General features: G+C 35.1%; 1 protein-coding gene across 50 annotated transcripts in view; it reads left to right on the top strand.

Moving 5' to 3' along the window:
* The window catches only part of PTPRD (protein tyrosine phosphatase receptor type D), a 1276575-nt gene extending 1250370 nt beyond the window's left edge, over nucleotides 1–26205 (top strand). For all 50 annotated transcript variants that reach the window (XM_042804932.1, XM_042804933.1, XM_042804934.1 and 47 more), the window contains 7 exons: nucleotides 1988–2273; nucleotides 2755–2933; nucleotides 4179–4305; nucleotides 5282–5407; nucleotides 9933–10087; nucleotides 14200–14335; nucleotides 16700–26205. In XM_042804932.1, coding sequence (XP_042660866.1) covers nucleotides 1988–2273; nucleotides 2755–2933; nucleotides 4179–4305; nucleotides 5282–5407; nucleotides 9933–10087; nucleotides 14200–14335; nucleotides 16700–16768 — 1078 coding nt within the window. In that variant the 3' untranslated portion in view covers nucleotides 16769–26205. The remainder of the gene's footprint in view (nucleotides 1–1987; nucleotides 2274–2754; nucleotides 2934–4178; nucleotides 4306–5281; nucleotides 5408–9932; nucleotides 10088–14199; nucleotides 14336–16699) is intronic.
* The last annotated feature ends 976 nt before the right edge of the window (nucleotides 26206–27181 follow it).

Genomic DNA, 27181 nt, shown 5'->3' with positions numbered 1-27181 from the left:
ATCATGCAAGAAATAAAAGTTTACACTTAATTATCAAATTATATTGATTTAAATTTAATATCTCATAAAAATATAGGGGCTGTGAGAAGATTTTGGGGTTTATAAATTGTCTTCTAGAAGCTCTGTTACAATTATTTTTATTTCTTTCCATCTCTTTCAAAAAAATGTCAGTTTGTGGTGTTCTTAAGTATCCTTAACTTAGATAATGTCAATGTCTTGAGGATTTATAAACTGTTGCTTACTATACTAAGTACTGCATTTCATGTCACTAACTGAAAACAGTTAAGCATTTAGAAGGTCAGAAACTATCATTCATTGTCACAGACATGATGTGATCCTGGATATAAAAATGATATATAAAGCTCATTATATTTTACACTTGTGGTTTATATAGCTACATCTATGCAAATAGTTGAAACAAAACTTCATAAAGTTCAGTAATATACATGGCTGCAAAAAGACAGTCATCCATCTGAAGATTCGATTCAATAGAGCTGAAGTCCAAACATCTCCATAAAGGAAATCCTGTAGAGATTTTAGGAAATATGGCTCCATTTAGCACACAAGTTGCATGTTCAGATCTTCAGTATATTTACTGATCTTGCGTATTCTGTAGTCTTTTTAATATTCCTTTTACAACATTCCTGTTCACTTACGCCAAATGTGTAATAAAGGATCATGTATGACTAATAGCAATCACATCAAAGTGAGAACTTTAAGTCTCTTTTTCCTCTCCTGATTGAATAACATCATCCTCAGGAGTTACTGAAGGTAGCCTTTGCATGTAACAGACAACACCTTTAAGACGGGGAGGGAATGACTGAAAATCCTTGAAAGTCGGGCACCTTTTGGCAGTAACTATCATAAAAATAAACTGCTGTTAAGTAGTTCTATTACAGATATAAGTTTAACTGCATATTTCATGCTCAAGGTTTATTCCTGTGCCAAGCTCACAGTAGCTGACCCATGTTGTGTCCTACCCTCAAGTCCCACCAAAGAGGGGAAAGGAACTTTCTAGCTCAGAGTTCTTCCTGAGGAATCCCTTACTGTGCAGAGAGCTAAGAAGTATTAGTTTCTTTGGCCTTAGCAGGATTGGTGTGATTTCACTTCAGCTCCTGCGTAAAACCACTTAGAACCGGTGAGGAAGCACTAACTGCCTCTGCCTGGAAAATATTACTCACCCACTCTGGACATTAATTCAATGCTGTGATTTCAAGCTCTGTCTTTATGCATATTTTAGTCCTTTTATAATTTGTCATTTGAAATAATGTGATGACTGAGCATCCTGGTCCACATTCTGGCCATTCCAGATCTTTCTTACATAGAGATGCAAGACAGACATTGAAGTGGCCAGCTGGATTTACCCAGCCTACAGCTAGGACAGTTAACGAGGCATGGCTCTGCATTGCAAAGAATAACAGTATGGCCTGGCTAAGTGAAAGAACATAGGACTGAGCGAACTATTTTAATAGGAGCCCCATTGACAGCGTTGGGAGAGGGGTAGAAAATTTACCTCCAAAGCATAATAGAAATACGTAAGACTCATTTTCTGTAACATTATTGTTTGCCAATAAATTCACCTCTGTAAACAGTATAGTAAAAGCATGTTTAGTAAGTTAGAAATCATGCTACAAATAAAGCTTGAATTCTTAGAGGATTCATCATCTCCAGTGATTTCCATTTTTAAGAACATAGATTTCTAGAACATGTTGCAATGTGTTATAATTCTATTGTAGTCAAGCCTGAAACAGCAAGATCCAAAGATTTCATATAAAAGCATTCCACGTTCTCAATTGCTTGTAATGGATGTTAAAGGATTTTACTTATTTCAGGGCATCAACGTCTTTCATAAAAGCTGATGTTCATATTCAGAAAAATTTGCTGTTCAAATCAGTGTTGCAAAACTTTAAAACTTGAATGACATAAAAGTAAGCACAGTGCATGAAATAGTCCTTCATGTTTTCCCTCCTGTGTTCATTTCTTTTAGTGCTGGAGTTGGCAGGACTGGCTGTTTCATTGTGATAGATGCCATGTTAGAAAGAATAAAGCATGAAAAGACTGTAGATATTTATGGCCACGTAACTCTAATGAGAGCACAGAGGAATTACATGGTTCAAACTGAGGACCAATACATCTTTATCCATGATGCACTGCTGGAAGCAGTGACATGTGGAAATACCGAAGTGCCAGCAAGAAACCTGTATGCATATATCCAGAAGCTGACACAGATAGAAACAGGCGAGAATGTCACAGGAATGGAACTGGAATTTAAGGTACTGTGATTTTATGTTGCGGGGAACGAAAAACAAATGGTGTAACACAATGTGCTCTGTCCTCCACCAGCTCTTTCCAGTAATCAAAAGATAAGACATCAGCAGGCTAAAATTTAAAATTAGGAAGATTATCCTTTGTGAAATGTACAACTCTATCTTCAGTTGGTGTGCAGGCAAGAAACAATCAGTGAGGGTGGTTTAACCTTGCTGTTCCTTTATTGTTTCAATAGCCCAAAATGTGTGTTTGTGTAACAGTTTAATACTCAAATTTGTCCATATGCATTAATGGGCCAGACATTAATTTTTCTAAGGTGTTAAAAGAAGCTTTACAAATATTTAGGTAATGCAATAGAGTATGGAAAAGCAAGCATCTGAAATTGAAATTATTCATTACTGGACTATGAGCAGAGATCATCAAATCTGCTAGTGTCATTTGTTTTTTTTATACCTGCCCTTAATTCCTTTAATTCATTTTCAACAGCGTCTTGCTAGCTCTAAGGCTCACACTTCAAGATTCATCAGTGCCAATCTTCCATGTAATAAATTCAAAAATCGCCTTGTCAATATTATGCCATATGAGTCTACAAGGGTATGCTTGCAGCCAATCCGAGGAGTAGAAGGCTCTGATTATATTAATGCCAGTTTCATTGATGGATACAGGTACTAATGTTGATGTGTTCTCATGTGGGCTCTTTTAAAAACTTACAAAATTATTTATGTAATTATATTGAAAGTAACAAAATTTAGTATTGAAATTTAGTATTGTATATTATATGTGCGTGCCATGTTTGATTGGGTTGCTTTCAAAATATAGATAACAGGTTTATATTTTCCCCCATACAATACAGTAAAATTGTGTAAAAGACATAGGGCTTTAAATGTTATATTTTACCTACCTTTAAGCAATTGAGAACTCCTGGTATGGGAAAAGCGTCTGAGATTTTAAGCACATTCATGATTTAGAACCTCTATTTCTTCACAACTATTCTGCTTTAAAAAGATACACAGAAGTAACGTACAGGAGATACAGTCTCTGTGTCAAGGTGATAACGTGTGATCTTGGAGCACTGATTAAGATTAGACCTAACCACCGAAAGCATTTTATACATAAGCAGTGGTATAGCCCACCAGCATCTTCATGACAATGCAGAGCAATATGCCCTCAGCTGACTTAAGCAGCTGGTAGAAAAAGGCATGAAGGAGAAGCAGTATAGTTTCCCTAAGGCAATTTCGGTGTACCTGAGTATCTATATCCACCGAGTTAATTTTCTGAGCCTCTGCTCATAATTAGAAACAACCTTCATCGCCACTGTCATACACAAAGGTGTTTCTATTGACTGAAACAAGCAAGAACAACATGAACTGGTCATCACCTTATGAAGCTGCTGATCCAGAAACTTTTAACAGCTTGGTGATAGATTCCACTAGTAGGATATTAAGGTCTGGAAATTCAGTGCACACTATTCCTGCATTTTCTTCCTGTCTTACTTCTGCTGGAGGCATCAGGCTGTTGAAAAGGAGTTAATAAAGAAACTGTTTGATGATATAATTCCTAAACTTAATAGATTGTTAGACAGTTATTTCTACAAAATGAACCAGCACAACTAAGTGTTTCTTAAGTGCTTTTTGCAGCACACAAAATTGAGCTATTAGAGTTGCATTAAAATTTAAATAATAATGATAAAGACATACATCATAATATTAACAGAGTAATTTCCCTCTCAAATTTCTAAAAATAAAATGCCATCATTTGATTAAACAATCATAATAAGGTTTTAATGTGATTATTAATAGTATATAATTTTTTCTTCTAGATAATGTTTACATATAAACAGAGAACATGTATATCAATTCACTTTTTTTATTAAAATATCTTTTTTAATTTACTTTTTTTTTCTAACAAAGACAACAAAAAGCTTACATAGCTACACAGGGTCCTTTAGCAGAAACAACTGAAGACTTCTGGAGAATGCTCTGGGAGCATAATTCTACAATTGTGGTCATGCTCACTAAACTGCGAGAAATGGGCAGAGTAAGTACTGCTGTAATACTCTTTTACTAACATGTTTGTTTTAATGATTTTTTAATAAAATATTTAATTGTTATTGGAATGTCTAAAAATAAAGGTGAGGATTTAGGTTCCTTCTCCTTTTGAAATGTCAGTGGCATTGTTGATCACCAGGTAGACAGTTTTCATGTATTGCAATAAACAAACTAAACATGGCATTTTACTGTGAGATGCACTGAGATTCGCAACTGAGTCTGCATGTTGACATTCCAAAGTATGCAGAGAGAGCATAGCTGTCTACTGAAAAATGAAGATTTCATATGTGGAAACTGTGCTCTTGCAGTGTCTGTTTTTAACAATGTTCAAAGAAAATGTGGTATTTTTGAGATCTGAATGTCTTCTGTGTGTTCATAGCACTGAACTTTAAAGCTTCAGCAGCCAGTTTACAGTTCTGAACTCATTCAAGTGCTGTTTTGTGTAATGGAAAGAACAAAGCAGTTTACTATCTGGACAGGATTACATCAAGATAACGCCGGCATGTGATAAGTGAAATCTGTGTCAAGCCATGTATCTGGAGAATAGAAGTGATTCAGGACATGGCTGGTGGATGCAGAGATAGAGTCCTGACTGAGGCCAGGGGGACTTGCTTCAAAAGGGAAGAAAGAAAACTGAAGGTGGCCTCAAGATTTAAATTCCTTTCTGTATTGGAAATTAGGCTAGGGATAGCTCTTTTCACTGATAAATAATAGAACTGAGCAGAAGCATGAAGGAGTTCAGATGTACAGCAACAAGAGAGAATCCTTTTGCAATGCAATATTGAAAATCATTTTGTATTCTAGTTATGGAACTTCATGTTCACAGCAGGACAAACAGTTCATGTTCCTGTCACTAGTGACACTTTCCATTAGTATTACACTGATCTGAGCGAAAAAGGCTTTATGTCAGTTTATGGTAGTGGTTTTGAGTAACAGGAAATATATGTTGCTTCATTATTTTGTAGGAAAAATGCCACCAGTACTGGCCTGCAGAGCGCTCAGCCAGATACCAGTATTTTGTGGTAGATCCAATGGCAGAGTACAACATGCCACAGTATATTCTGAGGGAATTCAAGGTTACAGATGCAAGGGTAAGTTAACATAGCATTATGCTGCTTCCCATAAGTTAAAAGAAAATGACAATTTCTCTCTTTTCCTGTTGTTTCTTTGGTTTTTTGTTTTGTTTTTTTTTTGTTTTGTTTTGTTTTTTTTTTTTTAATTTTTACTATTATTAGAGAAACTTCAGGGGTGTACTTTCTACAAGCAATAAACAAAAAGCAGATAAAGTTATTACTAAATGAATGGGAACTTTGTGTAAGAAAAATTGACTTCGCTCAGATCTAACAGCTGGGCAGCACAACTTTGTAAAGTTCTAAATTACTTTCTGAATAACTGTTTGTGCTGAAATACACTAGATGACTTGAGGACCATTTTCCCTTTTTGCCTCATTTCTCCCTTGATCATTTATGGGGGCAATTTTTGTCATTTACAGCTGAAAATATGTTGGTTTGCACCACCTGGTAGGCTGAGTGAGTATGAAGGTTAATACACTGAAATTTAAAAACTGCAAAGCATATAGCATTCATAAGAAAAACTTGACAAGCTTGCACATTATAATTTGATTTTTGGCATAGCATATTTTCAGCACTCTTGTGTATCTGCGAAGTACATACATGCAGCTGTGACCTTAGCATCCTCATTTTCGTACTGCATTTCTTATGTGAATTCCTGAGTACAAAACTGGGCACTGATATAAGATTAAATGTACATAAATTCTACATATATCTTTGGCATTTCTCAGTCTTTTGATTTCTAGCATTTTAGTTTGCATGGCAGGAAGAATTACTGACAGTCTCCATTTCTGTAAGTGATGTAGAATACTATTTGTTTAAGCAAAACAGTAGTATGAACTGTCCAGGAATAACATGAGTGATTACTCAGAGTTGCCAGTCAGCATCCAAAACATTAGACTTTCTCATAGTTAGCTAGACTGCTGCTTTTAATGTTAATTTCAGGTAAAATTAGGTACTACTGGCAATTAGCTAGACAGCATTGTCACTAACCAAGTCAGCACATGAACGTTTTAATTTGTTAAGTGAGACTTAGGAGTGTGTGTTTTTGAAAACAAACTGTAGACACACTGGATCTGATTTTCATTCTATTTGAAATGTAGTAAGGATCACATGACTCATAGCTTCTCTAACCTATTTGTGCTTAACAAAAGTGGAGAAGAACAAGCTCCGAACATCAGTCTTTAACCACACTTAAGCATAGACAATCAAAGCCGATTTCACTACCACTGTGCTGATAGTTTTCATAATATGTACCATCTCAAGCTGGAGGAGGTCTTATGTGACGTAGTTCACCAAGCTCAGATAACAGAATAACAATGATAACAAAAAGCCACTGACGTAGTTGAAGTGAGGCATCTGCAAACAGTATATATTTCCAAAAACTTCTTTCAAGAGTTTATAAAGAATTAGGATATTTATGAAATTCTATTTACTTATAGCTAGCAAACCAGTAAAATGTCTAAAAGGGTCGAATAACTTAATTTGCCAGAAATAGTTTTATTTGACCTGATATTAATACACCTCTTTTAAAAAGTTTCAAGCACACATGCACCTTGGCTGTCTTGTTGTGACATTTTACCACCACGTATCATAGCTCCTCAAATTTTTATCAAGTCTCTTTGCCTTGATAGTGCAAGCTTTGTTAAACAGCGAACTATCTGAAATTTTCTAGATGTGCCGGGAAACTATAGCTCCTTCCAAATTTACTGGAAGTGGTGGGGACTACTTACCAAAATGTACATTATGGTTTTCATGTAGTTAGGCTTTTATGGCTGTCATACCCAGTAGTTGAGACCATCTAAATAAATTGTTGTATTCAAAGGAGAGTAAATGCTGCAGCAGTTGTAATCAGCCTCTCTTCCACTTATCTCCACATCCATCTGTAATGTTAGAAAACCATCCATGCTCTGGCAGAACCAAGCCAGACAATTATTCCCCAGGGACAAGAAAAGAAGCACGTTGCCTTTGTAGGTATCAGCAACAAGTGTCAGGTGTGGAACTCCCTGTTATTTCTGAAACTGATCTGTGAGTTGTTGTAAGGTGAAATTGAGCTCTGTAACTGTTTCAGTCTACTGCTTCTGACTGCTTTATACTCACTTTCTCTGTAAACTCCAGAGGTCAATGTGTTGGGGCAGTCTCATTTAAGGCTAAACTATTAGAGATGGCTATTAGAGAGTATTATAAATTCTACAGCCTCATCAAAAGACAGTTGAATATCCCCAGCGAAGAGCAAGAAGAAATACAAATGGTCAGCCAATCAGTGAGATGATACATTAAAAGTCCTCTGCTCCATGTAGGGATCTGAAAGTTCGTATTTTGATAACTAGCTGTGCAAACTGTCACAATATTTGAAAGTAAAGATTTTAATAAAATTTGGCATTTGAATTTGGACTGCTATTGGCAAACATCTCATTAAATAAATCAGCACTGTTTCTAATGTCAGAAGCAGAGGGAACTGTGTAAGAAATTGCAGATTAATTTGCAATATGCTTTAATGCTAGTCTAACATCAGACTAACTTTGCTTCTGTACTCATCAAATAGCATTAGCTAACACAATTTATTGCCATTAAAACGTAAATCAGAACAGTTTTCACAAACTGGCACTGGATTATTGAGTTATTATGATCACGAAATATACCAATACAGTTGATTTAGACACATGTGGAAAACATATTTGCTGTCAAATCATTTTTTCACATAGAAATTTATGTTTTTTCCAGTGACAGCTTAGACTTAAGAAAAGGAAAGTTTTTCTTGTTTTCTACCCCTAAAAAGTTACTGTTATTCTAGCGTAATTCCTATCAGGGTCAGAAATTGCTGACGAGCTTCCTTCTCTTTAACAAACATGTTGCAACGGAGTCAGACTTAGGGTTTTCCTTCTTTACTTTAGAAGAATGGAAGGTTATTTTGGAGTGAATCAACCTATAGTTTTGTCTTGGTTAATTAATGTAATGTGCCACAAGCTGTATAAAGGATGCAATTCCATTATGTCTTCTTGGGGGAAAATAGGATCATAGAAACAATTATGAGAGAAGTCTGCATTAATAAAATGCCATTTTGGTAGGAAATACTTATTTTTTGTGTTGATGCTGACAAGAAATAAAATTGGGAAAAATGTTTTTGATCAAGTTTTATTTTTTTTAACTGGGCAAAAATATTCCAGAGAAAAGACTACTAGATTGTCACAGTGGTCTAGTGGGAATACAAGAGATAAAATCAAAGAAGTGTATGTGTGTCCTCTCATGAAGTAGTGGCTGGCACACACACCTATTTCCTGTTTTCCTTACACACCTGTGACGAGGCAAAACCCCACAGTACCAAAGAAAACATAAAAGCAAAATACTGATTTTTCCTTTAGTTATGTTTAAAATCACTTCTATTTCATTTCAAAGGTCTGCAATAGCTGAGTGCTTGTGGTAGAAGAAAAAAAATTTTTTTTTTTTCTTCCCTCCAGCATAACTTGTTCCTTTTTAGGGGGATCTCCTATAATCATTTCAATTTTTCATGAGTTTCACTTAGTAGAACACCATTTTGAAGACATGGAAAGGTGGATACTTAGGAAACAACATGTCCAGAGGCACTACTTCACATCAGTAGCTCATGTGCCTATGGTTTTATGCCCATGCTTTTAAATATTTCAACTGTGCAGATTAACAGTGTCAAAATTATCAAGAAGAATGTTTGAAAATTCATAACAAATTTACCTCCTCCATTTGTATTGTATTTTTTCTATTTATGTGTCCTGACCATTTACACATCAAATAGGCATACAGCAGAAGTTGGTGTTTAATACTTCCAGTGGCTTCATTATAAAAATAAACCTGCTGTAGTATTCGGCAGTTTTAAACAATCCTCTTAGTATGCCTAACCAGAGGGAGGCTTCAGCTGTCTTGTTTTGAAAGAGGAAGCCCTTCTTTTTGATTTTTGACTGAGTTAAAGATGATAGGGAATGAAATTATGATTGAAAGGAAATTTCTGGTTTGTTAAACAACTGGCTTGTCTTGACCCATCTTCTTCCAAGCAAATCTCCACTTCATAGAAAACACCATACTATTAAAGGGCAATGACTAAATGAGTCGTATCAGTGGAGATATTCCTGCCATGCAGTAGATGAGCCTATCTAGGAAATGGAGAGTCAGATTGGATGGTTTTATTGTACCTGTTTTGTATTTAAAGGAATTTGAAGTCCACAGGATTAAAAACATAACTTACAAAAAAAAAAAAAATCATATAACCTTGTGAGATTGTTATGTCTTTAGACTTAGGTATGCTTTTTACACAGGCAGAACATCAGACAACTCTCCTATCCAGTGCAGAAGCCAATCTATGCAATGTTGTTAATGAAACTTCACTTCTGAGTCAATGTGTCCAAAAGCACCAGGCAGTAATGCAATTGAAAGAGTCCTCATAAACATGATCTTAGCTGTTCCCTGCAGCCTCTCAGTGTCCTCGTTTTGTGATTGTCTTTCTGGTTATTGGCTGACTGACTTCCATCTTCTAGAACATGCTTTTGGGATACATCATTTGTCTCTTTTGTTAAAGGATGGTCAGTCCCGAACAGTGAGGCAGTTCCAGTTCACTGACTGGCCAGAACAAGGAGTGCCAAAGTCTGGAGAAGGATTTATTGACTTCATAGGCCAAGTGCATAAAACAAAAGAGCAGTTTGGACAGGATGGACCAATTTCTGTTCATTGCAGGTAAGTAAACAGAGCCTCAAAAAACTTCATATACAGATTAATTTTTTTCTAAAGTTAATTGCTAATTGTAGCAAAGGTAGGTGGACTATCAGGAAATGTAATCAAGTAGAAGATCTGAAAAGGGACACATAAGACTGTTTTACAAACCAGGAACTGTTCTGTGATATCCCATTTACACAGAAAAGGTTCTTCTGAAATATGTGGAAGAACATGATTTTCTCTTCACTTAAAATATCTCTAATGCAGGGTAAAAACAATCTGGTCAATGCTGCACACAGAAAGCAGTAGGAAGAGCCTTATCACAGCATGCTATATCTGTTTTGTTTTTTTTTTTTTTCCACTGGTAATTAAAAGTGAGTCATTGGTAGGAATTATTTGCTGTAAACAAGCTAGTTACACCTCAGTAGCACATTAGTAAGAATCAAGTTGAGCCAAATCAAAAATGATGACTTTCTCAAGAAAGGGAGTGGAATAGGAAGTGGTGTTTAGAAACTTTGCCTGTCAAAAAATCATTGAGGTTTGGATTGGTGAGTTTCAACTTCAGAACGTAATGCTCATTTTTTGATGTGAGGACTTCCCTTAATTCCTTTACAATTGATATGCAGATACAAAGCTTTCAGGGTGGATAGGAATATACCAGTGTGGGTTTTTTTAATATTTTTGTATTTTTTACTTATTTTCTCTACAATATTGTAGAGTCTATAGCAGATGCCCAAAAGTAGCATCTTTATCTATTATATCTTCTTTAATAAATTGATTTCTGTAAATTCCATTACTATTCTAGACATTCATTTTTGCAACATTAAATTATTTTTTGGTAGTTGAAATGTTATTTATATAACAGAAGTGCAAATATCTAATACAGGTTCCAAGTCTTTGCTTCACTAGCATGAAGACAAAATGAACAAGTTTACTAGAGCATATGAATGTACAGAGGGAAAGAGGATCTTGTCCTTCCAAAGCCAGGAGCAACTAGCAGTTGTTAAAAAAAACAAACAAACAAAAAAAAACCACACTGTGTTTTAGCAGAGCTCCTTATGCTCCCCTAATCTGAAAGACTGACAAAAAAAATGTATTGGACTACTTGAATCCTACTTTTTTTGTGTATCTAAAATTTTTATGACCTCGTAAAGAGAACAGCATTGCAGAGCAGTGTTTGAGATTCATTTGGCAAGGGAAAATGAAGGATATCTGTGATAAGAACAAGCCTTATTCTTCCTGAAATTGATGAGTTTTGAGAGAGGATGAGTAATAAGCAGTATTTGTGCCTTTATGCGGGCATATGTATGAAAGCAAAGTGATGGTATTCTTCTAAGTTCTTTGTATTATGCAAACTTGTCCACTTGTGACTGCAGTGAAATACTGCTTGAAGTAGGTTATGCATCCCTTCCAAATGGGTGTGATCTGTCATGATGAAATTATGGAGATTTCTATCATTGACTTAGGTAGAAACAAAGTCAAATCCAGTATAATTAATCATTTTTTGGTCTTTAAATATCTTATTGTAATGACAATTTAGAGGTTGCTAATGTTAATCATCATCATCAGTGTTAGTCAGCTTACAGGAATAGGAAATGTCTGGAGCAAATTAGTAGGTTTATTTATTTGTTTCTTTCAGGAAGCACAAGATCCTGGGTACCTCCACTTGCATGGTCTTTGTGGAATTATTGTAATACGATGAGTTTTTAAGAATTTCCCTTGTACAGAGAAATTCTTCAAATGACAAACTCCCCTACTGCTACTTCCCTTTGATTTCCTTCCCACTCTACACATTTTTCATAAGTTTGCTTTCTCTATTATACGGTAAACCCCTGCCACACACGATTGTACTATGTTCTCCTCTGGCATTTTTACAAGTAGATCACTGTATTACAATTTAAAAATTTCTAACCTTATCGGGCAGTTAATTAAAAAATAGTTGAAAGAACAAAGGACTGTTCACCTTGAAGCAAAATTTTCACTTCAACCCATTTTAGCTATTTATAGTCATGTTATTTCAAATTTTAGCTGGAGAGCAAGGAAGACTACCCTTTCCCAGAATACATTCACGATGTATTTTTAACAATAAACTCTTCTCTTTTACAAAAACATCAATACTTCCTCATGGCTTATTAAAGCATTTTAACTTTGATTTCTAACTGTTTAAACTTTGGTGAATCATACACGTCATGAAGTGGTGCCTTCATTATTTACTAAATTCAGGATTCTTTAAAACCTGTATCACACTGCTTTGTTAAATGTTGTGGTAGAATGCAGTTTGGTCTTTGGCTGTCACTGAAAGAAATCAGCTGATCATTAAAATGCTACTAGTACTGATGTGGACTTCAATTACTCTTTAGAAATCCTAAGCATCTTCTAACAGGAATTAGTTAAAATATGTTTGTCACTTTCAGGGGAACAGAGTCAGTTTCCTACAGACTTTACCAAAAATATTACACTGGATGGCTAGTTAGGATTTGCAAGCGTTTAGATCTTTACGTATTAGTCTGTCTTCCTCACTAAGTAGCTTCTCAGGATACTTTTTCATTTCTTAAGAACACAAGACAATAAATTAATTCCCTCTTATTGCTGAATTAAAAGAGTTCTGATAATTTTTTTTTACAGTAATAAAGATTTGACTAATGTGTGAGGCTAGAAATCCTCACACTTATTTAGGAAATCTTACTTCTTTTGTTGATTATGTTTAAATGGTTGACCAGAACGAGGATCAAGGAGAATGGAAAATGGTAATCTTCCTTTACTCTGCTGGTCATTTTCTGGGCTACTTTGTTTAGATCACAGTCATCAGCTTTGTAAAGTCCAAGCAGGTTCCAACAGTAATTTTCCAGGATTTTTTCAGCATATTTGTTAAACATTAGCGTTCTAGTATAATTCATGAGGGAATGGAGACCTTACACTCCTGTTGCTCTAGATGTCCAGGGGTATTGTCATCACATATAGATAAACTGAAAGCTCTCCAAAAGCATACAGGTTATGCAAAATTGCTATATCCAATCACATGTATTCAATATCCCTGGAAGTGCTCTGATCTAGACCAAACACCAAAATACCATCATACAATTTGGACATTTGATTTCTACACTAGGATGTAATGCTCGCAAATTCACTGGATCTCTGTCATAGTCCATATCAACATTCAGGGTTCTTCAGCCTTTCCCTGCTGTTCATGTTCTTCCACTCTCCTGTCTGTGAATAGGTACCAAGTTATCTGACTGGAGAAAACCTTGTGAAATTAACATCAACAGTGAGATGATGGGGTGCTTAATTTCCACCTATACATGTTCAGACTGAGAAAATCTTTTTTTTCTGTGTAGTTACCTGTATTTTTGTCCAAGAGTCATCCTCCTGAATAAGCAATTTTTAAATTTCACTAATTAACAACTATTGGCTCTATTGATTACAGGAATTTCTAGCACTTCTTGGGGGTTTTGCTAGTAACAGAAACCCAGGACAGAACAGAAAGCAAACAAGTCATATATTCAAAGACATTTCAGACTAATGTAGACAGACATGGCGTATGTCTATCAGTATTGGAAAGATAGAGATCCAGACTGCCATACTCGAATAAAAGCTGTGTCTTAAGGTTTTGTTGTATCCATTACTTAAATTGTAGTGAGTATGAACAATTTCGGTATGAATTGAAAATCCACCATCTCTAACTCAGAGTAGAAGGTAAACTAACACAGTGAAGATGTGCTAAACAGGGCATATACATGAACGAGCTGAAGTATAGCAAGCAGTAAAATACATTTTGCCATCTTTTTCTTTTGTCACTTCCAGTGTAGGTCATTGGCAGCAAATGTTCTCATTTGCCTCCACTGTGCACTGATTACTGTATATCTAGCTGAACAAACCGAGTTACTTTGCAATGAAGACTGGAGACTCAGGAAGTACTTGGTAGCATGTGAAGTTTTCTTGAATGCAATTATTCTTCTGAAAGCAAAGTGGTATTTTGCAGTGGAATTTTGCTTAGTGAGCCTTTCCCCATATAGAAATCTGTACACGTATGGTGTGTTACTATAGATAATTTGTCAGCCAATTCTTTCAGCATTAATTGTCAATTATCATTCCTTTTTTCCTTTTTTTTTTTTTTTTTTCTTTTATTGCAACAGTGCGGGTGTTGGAAGGACTGGAGTATTCATAACCCTGAGCATTGTGTTAGAAAGAATGAGATATGAAGGCGTTGTAGATATCTTCCAGACTGTCAAAATGTTAAGAACACAGCGGCCAGCCATGGTACAGACAGAGGTGAGCAAAACAGTATCAATATACAATGGTGATGGAAAGAAAGGGGTATTTTCACAGCCAAAAAATACACAGATAGAAGCTGTATAAAATGTGCTTACATTTATATCTGAAGTCATATAGTGACTATATGACTACAGTGTAAAATCTGCCATAAAGGTACTGCAAGGACTATTTCCTGTTACAGCAGTAGATACTACAGGCTAGGAAAGAAAAAAAATCATTTCAGCAGTGGATCCTAAATTATGGTAGTTGAGGAAAACCATTTTCCAAGAATCGTTAGCCATTTTTATTTGAACTTTTGTTTCCTGGCAGAAATGTGTGGTAATAAAGGAGGTAAATTGTTTCTGCAGGTGGGTCCACTGATATTTTTGTTTCAGGAGCAGAGTGTTGTTCATGGCTTCAGACTGACACTGTATTATTTTCATGGTTTTCTTGACTTTGTGTCACCAAGCAAGTGGCTGTTTGGCCTGAAAATCATAATGGTAAATTCAAACTTCAGGAAGACTACAGTGTAAGTAATTTCAGTGCTAGCTAGAGTGCCATAGAGAAATAAGGAAAGGGATAAGCAGTATCAGCTGATTGCCTGGGCCTGGATGCTTGGAGCTGTGTCATGTAATAAAGAATACTTAAACATTTTCACTTACTTTTAATTTCTACGTAAATTTCTGAACAGGAGAGTTGAACTAAGCCAGAACCAATAGATTATGAGAACCAAGCAAAAGGACAAGAGAAGGGAAACATTTTAGTGGTACATTTATTTAGTATAATTTGATTGACACTGGCCCTTAAATTACAGTCTGTGAAAATTAAAAAGGTTCCTCAGAGTTTCCATTTTAAATTTAAAATTAAACTGGGTAGAAAAAGTCTGGGTAGTCTTATTTTTAAGAAGACAACTTCATAAAAACTTATATGAAAAATAAATATACTTATTTTTAACCTTGTCAGCTAGCCAAGTAAACCACTGTGACCAAACTCAAGAGTTAATTCCATTTCTTTTCCATTACCATCATTCTTCTGGATAAGCAAAATGAAAAATGACCGCTTTCTGTCATTTTTGTTCCAAGAAATAACTACAGAATACAGAAAAACTATACTTCTTGTAGCCTGCCTGACAAATGCAGAGTTCTCCCTCCTCATACTTTGACTTATTTCTGTGAGCTATCCTCCATGATGAAAGTAGAAGTGCTGTGTACTCATTTCTTTCAGGGTTCTGTGGAAAACAAATCTCTCATTCTGTAACTGCCAGGAAATCGAATCCTTATTCAACAAAGCACTTGAACTCTACATGGACCACACATACACTTAAAATTTACACATATGTTTAATACGTTCTCCTAGTGTTGTAAAAGGAAGCTGAAAAGAAGTATTAGTGATCACACCACTGTATTGAAGCAAACATCTGATGTTTCATTGTCTACAAAAGAATTTTAATTGTAATCTTAACAAGTATAACTCATGTGGGGTTACCACGTAGCACTATCAGATAAATAAGCAGGCCTTGTTATTTTGGACAGCTTTCAGAAGCAATTTCTTTTCACTTTTTTTCTTTTTAACATTTAAACCCTGAGTGGCAGTTGCAAATGAGGACACAGACATGCTGTTTTAGCGTAAGTGTGCAACACTACATAAATGTGCAAAAGGACTGCTGTGAGTAGGTAAGAATAGCATGAAATGCCAAATGTTGGATTCACCGGAAGTATAATCAAATCTTTCACCACACTGAACTTTTCTCTGCTTCCAGGTGTAGGCTGAAATACAATATGTTTCAAGTTAATAAGGTGCTTTAGCTGCATATTTCTCTCTTAGGCCCTTTTCTTGCCACAGGCTAAGATATCTTCATATCTTCATCAAAGCCTACATTACTGAAAGGTTGGGATTCCCTTTGCTTACTGAACATGATTTTTAACCTGGTGGTTTTCCATACAGCATTCCACATTAAGGCTGTGATGGATTTTGTCGTCGCATGTTGTATTTGCTATGGAGTTAATTGGATATTTTGCTACTTATTTTCAAGTATATGTGGAAAAAAAGCATCTTATCATGCTCCCATAAGAAGAAAGCTTTGTGCTGATGTTATGTTAATCCAGAGTAACAAACGGTCAGTAGCTGGGTATATAGTCTCTGCACAAAAAGAAGCTGCATCCAGTGGAAAATGTTACTACATTAAATGCGTGTATATCTTCATCTGCTGTAACTTGGACTGGTTTTCTGTTGATATCAGCAAGAGAATATTGCTGAACTGCAGATGCCTCTGTGGTATATTTATCTATAGCCACAAAGTATTCACTCTTAGTTGAAAGAAAATAGAAACCAACAAACAAGCTGGCTTTTTGATGCTTTTATTTTCTATCTTTCTTTCTCCAGGATCAATATCAGTTCTGCTATCGAGCCGCACTGGAATATCTGGGCAGCTTTGATCACTATGCAACATAAAAACCCATCGTGGATTTTTATTGCAGGCCCTTTAAGATCCAGAGAGCCGCTTCTGAGCCATATGATGTGCTTTGGAAGTACTTCTTAACTCTTAGCTAAGGAGCAATTATTGGGGATATATAAAATAAAAAAAAAAAAAAAAAAAAAAAACAAACAAAAATAATGGGGATATATAAAAAAAAACAAAACAAAACAAAAAAAAACAACAAAAAACCCTATTCCATGTGGACCAAGAATTCTCAGTTTAATTACCTAACCATATATAAAAGAATCCTGACCACTGAGGCGTCTGAAGGATCTCATTTACAGATACCTCAAGGGTTCGACATTGGTTGAAGTTAAAGGGAAGAGGAAATTAATCAGAAAGAATGATCATCTTGTTCAGGATTGCATGCTTTTGCAAAGAGGAATTTTGAGAGAACTGCAGTTCAGTGCAAGATGTTTGTTAAAAGATTGGGTCCTGGCTTCTCAAACAAAGTGGACTCTTTACTTCAACATCACCCCTTCCAATCATACTGCTCATCGTAACACTTTAGGGAAAATGTGGGAATGTTTAAAAAGAAAGTCCTTGATTTAGTTTTTTAGTATTGTAAAGATACTGCTGACCTGTGCTTCATTTTTAACTGTGTAAACTTTTTCCTTTTTTTAACAAGAGTTTATCATTCAATGAAGTGAATTAAAGAAAAGGTTGCATAACTGTTAATCTTTTTGTTTAAAACTGTAGATTTTTTTAAGCTCTAGAATTGTTATCTGTAATATCGTGCTGTAGAAATGTTAAATAATTTGAAAATTTGCACATTTTTGTGCAATCCTATATTTATCTACAGTACCACAGTCTTGTTAGATCTTACTGTTACAGTTTTGTTTGGTTTATTTTTCTTTAAGAAGATATTCATTGTAATCAGTTAAATCAAAATGGGGCTTTTTGGTTTCTTTTGGAATCAACAGGGAGGCGCAAAGTATAAAGATGCTGCTAACACACACACACACATGCACACATATGCACATGCACACCCACACCCTCTCTCTTTCTATATATATGAGTATACATATGTATTACTGTCTACCCTTCTCTAACTCTCTTCATAGTTACAGAGGTACAGATAGGTAGATAGTCACACACTTACATATAAACATATAAATTCTTCCATACCTGGATTTATTAAAGCATTCGGAAAGTTTTTCAGTATACTACAATTATATTAAGCTACTACTTGATCATCTCTGCATTTCCAAGGTCCATAAGCTTCTGTTTCAAAGGGAAGTGAGGAATGCACATCATTGATATTTGATCTTCATCTGTATCCCAGATAATACTTCTCTCCACATTGCCACTTGAACACACACACATGCACACACACACATGCACACACGCACACAGAGTATGTGATTTAGGCTTCCAGTGAAGTTCAATATTTGTAACACTATAGTGCAATAAGAAATCATATTATTAAATGTAGGAGGTGTGCATGTGGGAAAGGTCAGTGCATATCCCTTCAGGAGGGGAGAATGTTGTAATATACTAGGTATTAAGATGTTTTAAAATTGTATTCAATAGTATACTGTCTATAGTGTTAGCTATATAATTTACATTTATCATATGTAACAGGGCAAAGCCAAACACACGTTGCTCTGTGAAATCAAACGTTTTGTGGCATACAGCATTGTTTGGGGATGCTGGGTTTTATTTTGATTTTACATTTAGAGTGCCTTATATTTGATGCCTATTTTGAATAGCATTTCTTTAAGTTAGCCTTCATTTGTATTTAGTTGAGCTTGTTCATATCTCTGTTATTCTTCTCAAACATTTTAATACATGTATCAGACAATTTTGAAAAATATGCATTTCCAGTTTCTAATCAAGTATGGATGGTAATAAATGATAACCCAAAACACATAGGTAATCAAGGCCCTTTATCTTTCCATATTTCTAATAACAGACCAGCCCACAACTTAAAAATCTATTTCTTGTTGGCTTTTCAAACCCACTGTGTCATTGGTTATAGTGTTATCACTGCATATATGTACACTAGCAGTAGTTGACATTAGTAGTGCTCACGCATCTTTTTACTTTATTTTATTTTGGGCCAAGTCCGGTTCATTCACTTCTGTCAATAGATTGCTAAAGTCTGTTGCTTTCAGCAGAACGGTTCATGTAAGGCTAGCAAGACAGAGTCCACAAAATGTATTTGAGAATCACACTAGATTTTCTTCCAGGGAACAAAGAAAATTCTGTAAACAGCACAAATTACTTTTTAAGACTCTTGATAGGATGCCATTTACTTTGATCCTGGTTTCCATCATGCCTTCCATCACTGTCAGCACATGAGTATCAAAGGAATTCTTTCTTTGGGGTTTCTTAAGACCATTGGTATGGCTTGTCAGTGTGACCTCAACCTCTTTTCTTCTTCTTCCACTTCTCCCACTACTAGCAGAAAGAAAAATATGAAAGACCAAACTCTAGCAAGCATTGTGTTTGAGCACTATTGTAAAGAAAGAAAAAAAAAATCAAAACAAAAATATAAATATATATATGTTATAGAAGAATTATAGAAGGCTACCTCAGAGTGAGATTCTATAACTTACATCTGAACCAGAGAAGAATGTGCACTATGTTTCTTTTGCTTCTTTCTTAATTTGTATATTAATATAATTATTGAAATGCTAGTTTATGTGGTGTGGTCATGTTCAAATGTAGTCAGCTGTGGTCAACTGAAATGTAGGGGCTCAGAAAAACACAATAATCAAAAAAGCATCATTTTGGAAGCACAGACTAGGGAAGATTCTTGCACACTGGATCTGTAAAAGGATCAGAACGTTCTGCCTAGCAGACTGTCTTGAAAGCTCCAAAGAAAATGAGGGAATTAAAAAAAAAAAAAAAAAAAAAAAAAGCAGAGCCAATTTGTGAGGAAAACTGTTGTACAACTAAATATTCCTCTTAGTTTTTATGTTTCTTAAGATAACTGTTTGCATCATTGATGTGCATTCCACTTTCTGTATTCTTACATATAGTCACTCTACAGTTAATTTAAGTTGTGAGCATCATCTTTGTCTACATATATCATACATTTCCAAGCTTAAGTTGGTCTCATCAGCATAACCAGTACGGTGCTATTATTTACCTTTATATGTATAGTTATGTCTAATTTTGTAATTAGTTGCAATGGGGGAAAAAAAACACAAAATATATAAAAAAGATTTATACAGAAGTTTAATTTAGCTCTTTTTTTTAAAATTGAGTGGTTAGATAGTGGAGAGGATGGCTGAGGGAAGGCATGGCCCTCTAGGGAGATTTGCACTTTCTATATATACCTTTGTACTATGCACTGCCCTATTGATTCTACACCCAATAATGTTATAACTTGAACCCGTCTGTAAGAAACTGCTTATAAAATCCACTTGTGTGTATTTAAATGACACAGAACATGTAAAAAGGAAAAAAAAAGTTGCTTTTTTTCCTTTTATTCTCTCCTAATATTCTTTATTTTTCTTTTTTCTTATTTTCTTTTCCTTTTTTTTTTTTTGTTTTTTTGTTTTTTTTGTTTTTTTATTTTTTGTGCCCTGATACTCCACAGATATCAGAAGGCTGCAGGTCTCATCATAACCATCCATTATGTGGCTTTGCCATTCAAGCTTGGAGTGTCTTTACAAAGATAATAAAAAATTGTGTTCTTTGCTCTTGTTTTGGATGCATAGACTGAAAAATTTAAAAAATTACCTTGTAAAATGGCTTGTTAAAACAGATAAAATTACCTCTAATTAGTAGTACGCGTAAATGTTTTACAGAATGAAAGGCGTGCTTTTTATTTTCTTACTTCGTTACATTGGTGGCGAAAGAAAGTCTGTATGAAAATCAGTTCTTTGCTGACACAAGTTCCATTTGTTACAAATGAATTCTAATAAAATGTCAGTGTTATGCAGCCCTGGTCTTTCTTCTTAAGCAGTACTTTTGAAATCAAACTTGTTTGGTCCCTCTTGGTGATAAAGGAGTTTAATTGGAACTACAAAGCAGTCATTAATCTTCTTAACTAGCAGCTGGACAGTGGAAAATGCATTCTTAGGTTAGCAAATATATATCATCTTCAGCATCAAATTCTGAGCCAGCATAGGCAAACTGTTTGGCATAAATTCTCATAGCTTCGTGAATTTAATTGAAATTATTGCACTTTACATGCCTCAAGAGTTCCCCTTTGTGCTTTAGAAATGTATCATTACACTGAGAAAATAGACTTCTGTCCATTTGTAGGTGAAACCCGAAGAGGGCAAAATATTCACATATTTGGGGCAAAGTATTAATTTTTCAGTCCAGATTTGGCAAGTTCTGGAATAAATCCAAAGTCACTTATCAGAATTCAGTTACTGAAATTGTGGCAAGCAATCATGACATTTTTTCCTCATTTCTGCTATGCAATGCATGTGCAGCAAGTGCAAACATGGGGCTGTGAAGCTGCTACCCAAATACTATGCAAGTGTTTTCAAACACTTCAAAAAAGTTTTAGATGAACATGCCAAGTTTATTGAGGCAAGCTACAAGGGGCATAGCATGCCAATCTAGTCAAGGCAAATGTAAGAGTCTTGCTGTTTGCCTGTTTTGAAAAAGAGCAGGCTGTCTCTCCAAGATTGCTGTCTTAGTAAGGGAGCAGTCTATTAATGATTAGTAATAATTACATTAATAAAGAATTCTCAGTGCTGGAAGGATGTGCAAATACATCAACGTTAGACTGACTTCTAAGAACTCGTGGCATTCTTAGCCCAATTTCCACATTAAAATTGTGATGATAGCATAAATGTGAAACCTCTGTATTCTTACAGTCTTACTAACATTTTTCCACTGACTTCTGTGGATTTTACAATCACTGCTTTGCAGGCTGCCTTTGGCTTGAACCTTTTTTGCGTAGTCTGTGCAAGGTGGTTTTAAGCTGTGTTATGTAAGGGTTTCTTTAACTATCTGAGTGGCTTTAGATGGTGCCCTTTGATGTCAGCATTGACTTCTTTGGATTTTCCTGTTCTGTGCATCTAGCATGGGCCAAAATAAAGTGTGAAAATGAATATTGACAAAAAGATTTGGCTATGTATGGGTTAATACATTTTAACTTACTGTGTTCTAACAAGACTAGTTCTAATTCATGTTTCCTTCACAGAAAAAAAATATTCTTATGTCATGTACTTTGAGATCACTAAAGTTAAAAACTGCTGTTGAGATGTGAAATTAACCCATTTCAAAGCAAATCAGAATAACATTTTCATCTTTTCAATTTTATACAAACACTTGGACCAGATTTCCAGATTCCCAGAATCTTTGATGTTCTTTCACTCTGGTATCTCTCAAAATGAGGCAGTTGGTCTGTCTGATTCTAGAGCAAGAGAGGATTTCTATCTGTGGCTTGTATTTCTTTTCCCACTGCCCACTTCTCCCAGTCTGTGTGAGCTTAGGACAAAAGTGAGCCACTGATAAGGGTCTAAAAAAAGTACTGAAAAAGTACTGATAAGGAGTATATAGGAAGAACCTGCTCACTAACCAGAGTGTTCAGAACAGGTCAGTACCCCACAGATCAGTACCCAGTGAAACATAAGTAGCCATCACTGGTCAAAAAAGGAATAGAAAAATGTTTACAGAAATTGGAGAGTCCTTTATGCTTCAGATATGACCATGACCTTTTTCTTTTTTTCCCTCTTAACCAGCTTTATAAGCAGAATGAGTTTTAATTACATTTCACAGACTTGGGAATTTTGAGGAAAATAACTAGAAAATTGCTGATGAATAAGCCAACTTATCAGTGACAAACGACTTCCATAAAACTTATCATGAAAAAAAATACCTATCTTGCCTGTAGAGTTGCTGAATTCTATGAAATAGCCTTGCATTTTGACACCTAATTTAACAACTTCAGACAATGAAATTTCAACAACAGTACTGGATCAAATTGGCAAAAATACAGAAGGTACCAAATTATATCAATATTACTTGCACTGTGGAAGAATATATTTAAATCAGTTTCAGAAGTGTGAAATAGTGGTACTTTTTTCATTCTGTCACTGTGCATGGGGCATTGAAACACTGGTGGGGTATGAGGCTACATACCCGTAGCAAATTTTTATTTTAAGACCTGTGGCAAATATATTTTTATTATTATTTTATTTGAATTTTTAAATTATTTTGTTTTCACTTTGTTTTGCTTGATTTTATTTTATTTATTTTTATTTTGTTCTATTTTTATTTTATTTTTTATTTTGTTTTAAGGAGGGATTATTAATGCTGTGCTACTGACGGCTACTATTTGGAAAGTTATTTAATTCAAAAACTGAAGGATCTGAATAATGGTGTACTGATATTCAGGAGACAGTATTTTCTCTTTACACTGTCCTGTGTGTTTTAAATAATCTGGTTCTGTCCAATTCTGCTTGTGAAGGATACCATAGTAGGATACAGAATATTTTTCTGTAGATAATGCAGTGAGTCAAGATGGGAGGAAACATCTGCCAGCTAGCTTTCAGAGGAAAGCAGAATGATAACCTGCAAATGAGAGATTGTAGTGAATAGAGAACATTTTGCATCTAGACTATACATAGGATGCTTTTGAACCCAAAATGCATTCAGCTTGCTTCTATCAGGAGTAGTCTTTATTATTGTAGCAAGAACAAGCAAACCTTTCTTTGCCAATAAAAGCAGTTCATTATATATTCAATAGACTTACTGGATCTAGAATGTAAATCTTTAAAGTCAAAACTGCTTGGAGATGCCTTTCCTTCTCTCATACATAGAAACGAGAACAGAATTTAAGATTTTCTTCAGTGGAAGAAATAATTTGAAAATACATGAGAATTACTATACTTCTTGTCTTCAAAAATTCAGTTTGCTCTTGAAATCTGGTAGGGTCTAAAGGAGTAAGCCCAGTGTTCTGTTGTGGTAGACACTGCAAACACACAGCAAGTTCTTGTCCATACGGCAAAATAAACAAAACATCATCTAGAGGCTGTAGGTGGCATTTCCAAGTTCATGAGTCAAATCGTGTCTTCTCTGACTCTGAAGCCAAACCAAGAAGCTAGCACTACCAGTATAAGACATCTTGTTCAGACATTGCAGTAATTCAAAGTAAGCCCATCAAAACCTGCAAAAATCGGTGACTAATGTTGAGTATCCATTGAACAGAAATCTGGCAAAACAGCTATTTTTCACTTACAACAGTAAAATAATGTATTTCTGTTCCATAAGCATAAAATGCTTATCAAGTTAATACAACATCCTCTCAATAGTCCACACTTCCAAAAAATATTTTGCAAACTTTCAACACATTCATGCCTTCTGTTTGAACTCCTTTTATTCCATTTGCTCTGTAAAAGTTTGCTATTGCCTTTTTATCAGATGCTTATACCTGTTCTTTGTCTGTTCCCTTTAAAGCTTAGTCCCTGACAGTTTTAGAGGATTGGCACCCAATTTACATCACCATGCAGAAAACTAGAATGACAGAATAAGATCCAAACCTACATACTCAACCTAGAGGTAGCACTATATGCGGCTACAAAATCATTCTTAACCATTGTAAAATGTGGCTTCAAAATAGCTCTTACATAATGAGTAGGCAACAGAGCAGCCTTTCAGCATGGTGAAGTAGAACTCTCTCTTGGATAAAGAATAGGAGAAATGTGAACTCCTGTTTAGCTCTAATACATATATGGAAAATAACATAATATTCCAAGTGGTATTTTGGGATGTTTTTAGCTTGGTTGGCTGTGTTTTGGTGGGTTTTTTGTAAAATGTAATATTTGTTTTTAATGAAAATCAATACCAATAAGGGGTGTTTATTTTTAATACACTGATTTTATCTGGGATGGATTTTATTTTCTTCATAGCAGCTCTTGTGGTGCTAAATTTTAGATCTGTGACCCAAACAGTCTTGATAACACACCCATGTTTTAGTTGTGACTGAGCAGTGCTTTCATGGTGTCAAGGCCACTTCTGTTTCTCACTCTGCCCCACCAACAAGTAGGCTAGGGGCACACAAGAAGTTGGGAGGGGACACAGCTGGGACAGCTGACCAAAGTGAAATCCTATACCATATGCCATCATGTTCAGCAGTAAAAGCTGGGGGAAAATAAGATGAAGGGGGATGTTTGGAGTTACAGCATCTATCTTTCCAAGTAAAAATTACACGATGCCCTGCTTTCCTGGAAAGGTCTAACCATCTGCCAGTTGATGGGAAGCAGTGAGTGAATATCTTATTTCACTTTGCTTGAGCATGCAGCTTCAAATTTACCTATTAAACTCTCTATTTCAACCCATTTTTTTCACTTTTACACATCTGATTCTCTCCCCATCCCACTGTGGGGGTAGAACAATCAAATGGCTGTGTGGAGCTTAACTGTTGGCTGGGGTTAAACCCACAACATTTGGTTACTGATTTTTATAGTCGGTTGTTACTTCTAAGGCTGATATGGACCAGAAATTGCAACTGATATTCACGGGGACCCAACTGCAGAGCAGCTTCTTCTGCACAGTCTGTGAAGGAGCAGGAGGAAGAATACAATGGTCAAGCCCAAGAGTTACAGAATGGGTAACAGAATGTTACTGTCTAGAAACTGTAGATAATAAGGTGTGAGGGATAAACACTGCAGCAAATACATAAAGACTATCAACAATCATTGACAAAACATCAATTTCTACAAATTCTAAAGAAAATGTTCAAGTCTGCAAACAAACCTCACAGATGAGGCCATTGGAGCTTCAGCTAAAACCTTTCTCTTACGCATCCTACTCACATGAAAGCAGCATCAGCACTGTTCTGTCTGGTTAAATGAAGTAGTAATCCAAAGTGAAAGATCTCTAGAAAGAAGTGAAAGAGCTACTATCCTGCATGCTACTCCTTAGGTCAAATACCTGTACAAATACATTTATGATAAGAGAATGCATTTCAAGGCTTTTTTTAGTAAGTTTAAAATTATGAATATTTATTTCTTAAATGCCAGATATAAATGAATCATCTTAAAGTAAACAAAATTCTGACTTCAGCAGAAAAGATTTTTTTTCTATTTTTAGCTCCTTATTCATAGGCTGTTATCTAAGTACTATCAAATAAGTAATATACGCAACATGATATTTGGTAAATATCTGATGTTTTGTAATTTTTTAAAGGGTGTATGAAAAAAATCTGTGTGGCTTTGTTATGTCTGAATCACTTAATACATGTACTCTTTAGAAGTAATAGAAAATTAACATAGAAGCTCTGTGTGCAGACAGGGTTTTTCCTCTCTGAAAATGAAGAGTACTCAAACTGAAACCATTGAGTTTGACTGGAATTAGAAATATAGTTAATTTATTCCTTATAAATGTTTTTGTTGCATTATTTCTTGCCAATGTCTTCTGAGGACCCAGCTGGACATAGTCCTTCACCTGATTACAAAATTGGTGGTTTTAAACAAGTAAAGAATATTTTCTGTGACTGTGTTGATTTCATAATTGCTAGGAGTAAATTCTGAAAGGCCTAAAAGGCTAATTACGTGATGAGAGTTGCATTCTTTTATATATACATGGTCTGTTCTTCTACACAAGATATTACAGGAACAAAAGTTAGATCTGCTTTTGCATTTCAGGTTTTTGGAAGTGTTTTATCAAATGAAATGTTAAAAGTTCAGTCAAGTTATGAGAAAACTTCTGCTTATAAGTAAATTTGCTTATAGAAGCATCATGTAGTTTAATAACATATTTGGAATTTTTGTTGCTGTTTTTTTCCAAAAGAAGAGAGAGAGATGTATGAAATAAACTTTGTTGATGGCATCCACTCTAGGTAGTTGCTGACATCATTCTATTATGGTTTATATTTTGACCTTGTCCACCTTTTAATAGCTACAAGAGGGAGATTAGTATCAATGTGTTTTGGCTATTTTGACAGAAATTTCCTTTGGGCAAGGATTTTACTTACTTGTAGCACACACCTACACTGATCACTAAAAAATAGAACAAAATTATTACTTCATGGGATGCTAGAGAATCTTCAGTATAAATTCTGACTCAACAAGCTCAGACAAATCCTTACAAAATGGAAGAGCAGTGGAAATTAATTCAAACAAGTTACTCCCTCCCTCCTTCCATCAATGTAATAGGCTATTAAAACTATTCTTAGGCCAAGTTATTTTATCAAAAGGAGGAGACAAGAAAGATAATTTACAAAAGTCAACATTAGCATGACCACACTAACAGACTGGGGAAAAAAAAAAAAAAAAAAAAAAAAAACAAAAAACCAAAGAGATAGTGACTTTGTATCAACTTGTCACTAGTTAATTAGCAGCTTTTGGTAACTGGAAGAAAACCAAAGTGAGAAGGAAGCTTTGAACAAGGTAACTTGATGGCTTTATGGCAATACTTAACATGAAGTGGTCTCAGAAAGTTGATTAGAGGCTCATCATTTAACCTGCATG

Source organism: Tyto alba, unplaced genomic scaffold (genome assembly GCF_018691265.1).
Source record: "Tyto alba isolate M040663 unplaced genomic scaffold, T.alba_DEE_v4.0 Super-Scaffold_42, whole genome shotgun sequence".
Lineage (NCBI taxonomy): Eukaryota > Metazoa > Chordata > Aves > Strigiformes > Tytonidae > Tyto > Tyto alba.
Note: the sequence above shows the minus strand (reverse complement) of the source record. Positions and strands in the feature narration are given on the sequence as shown.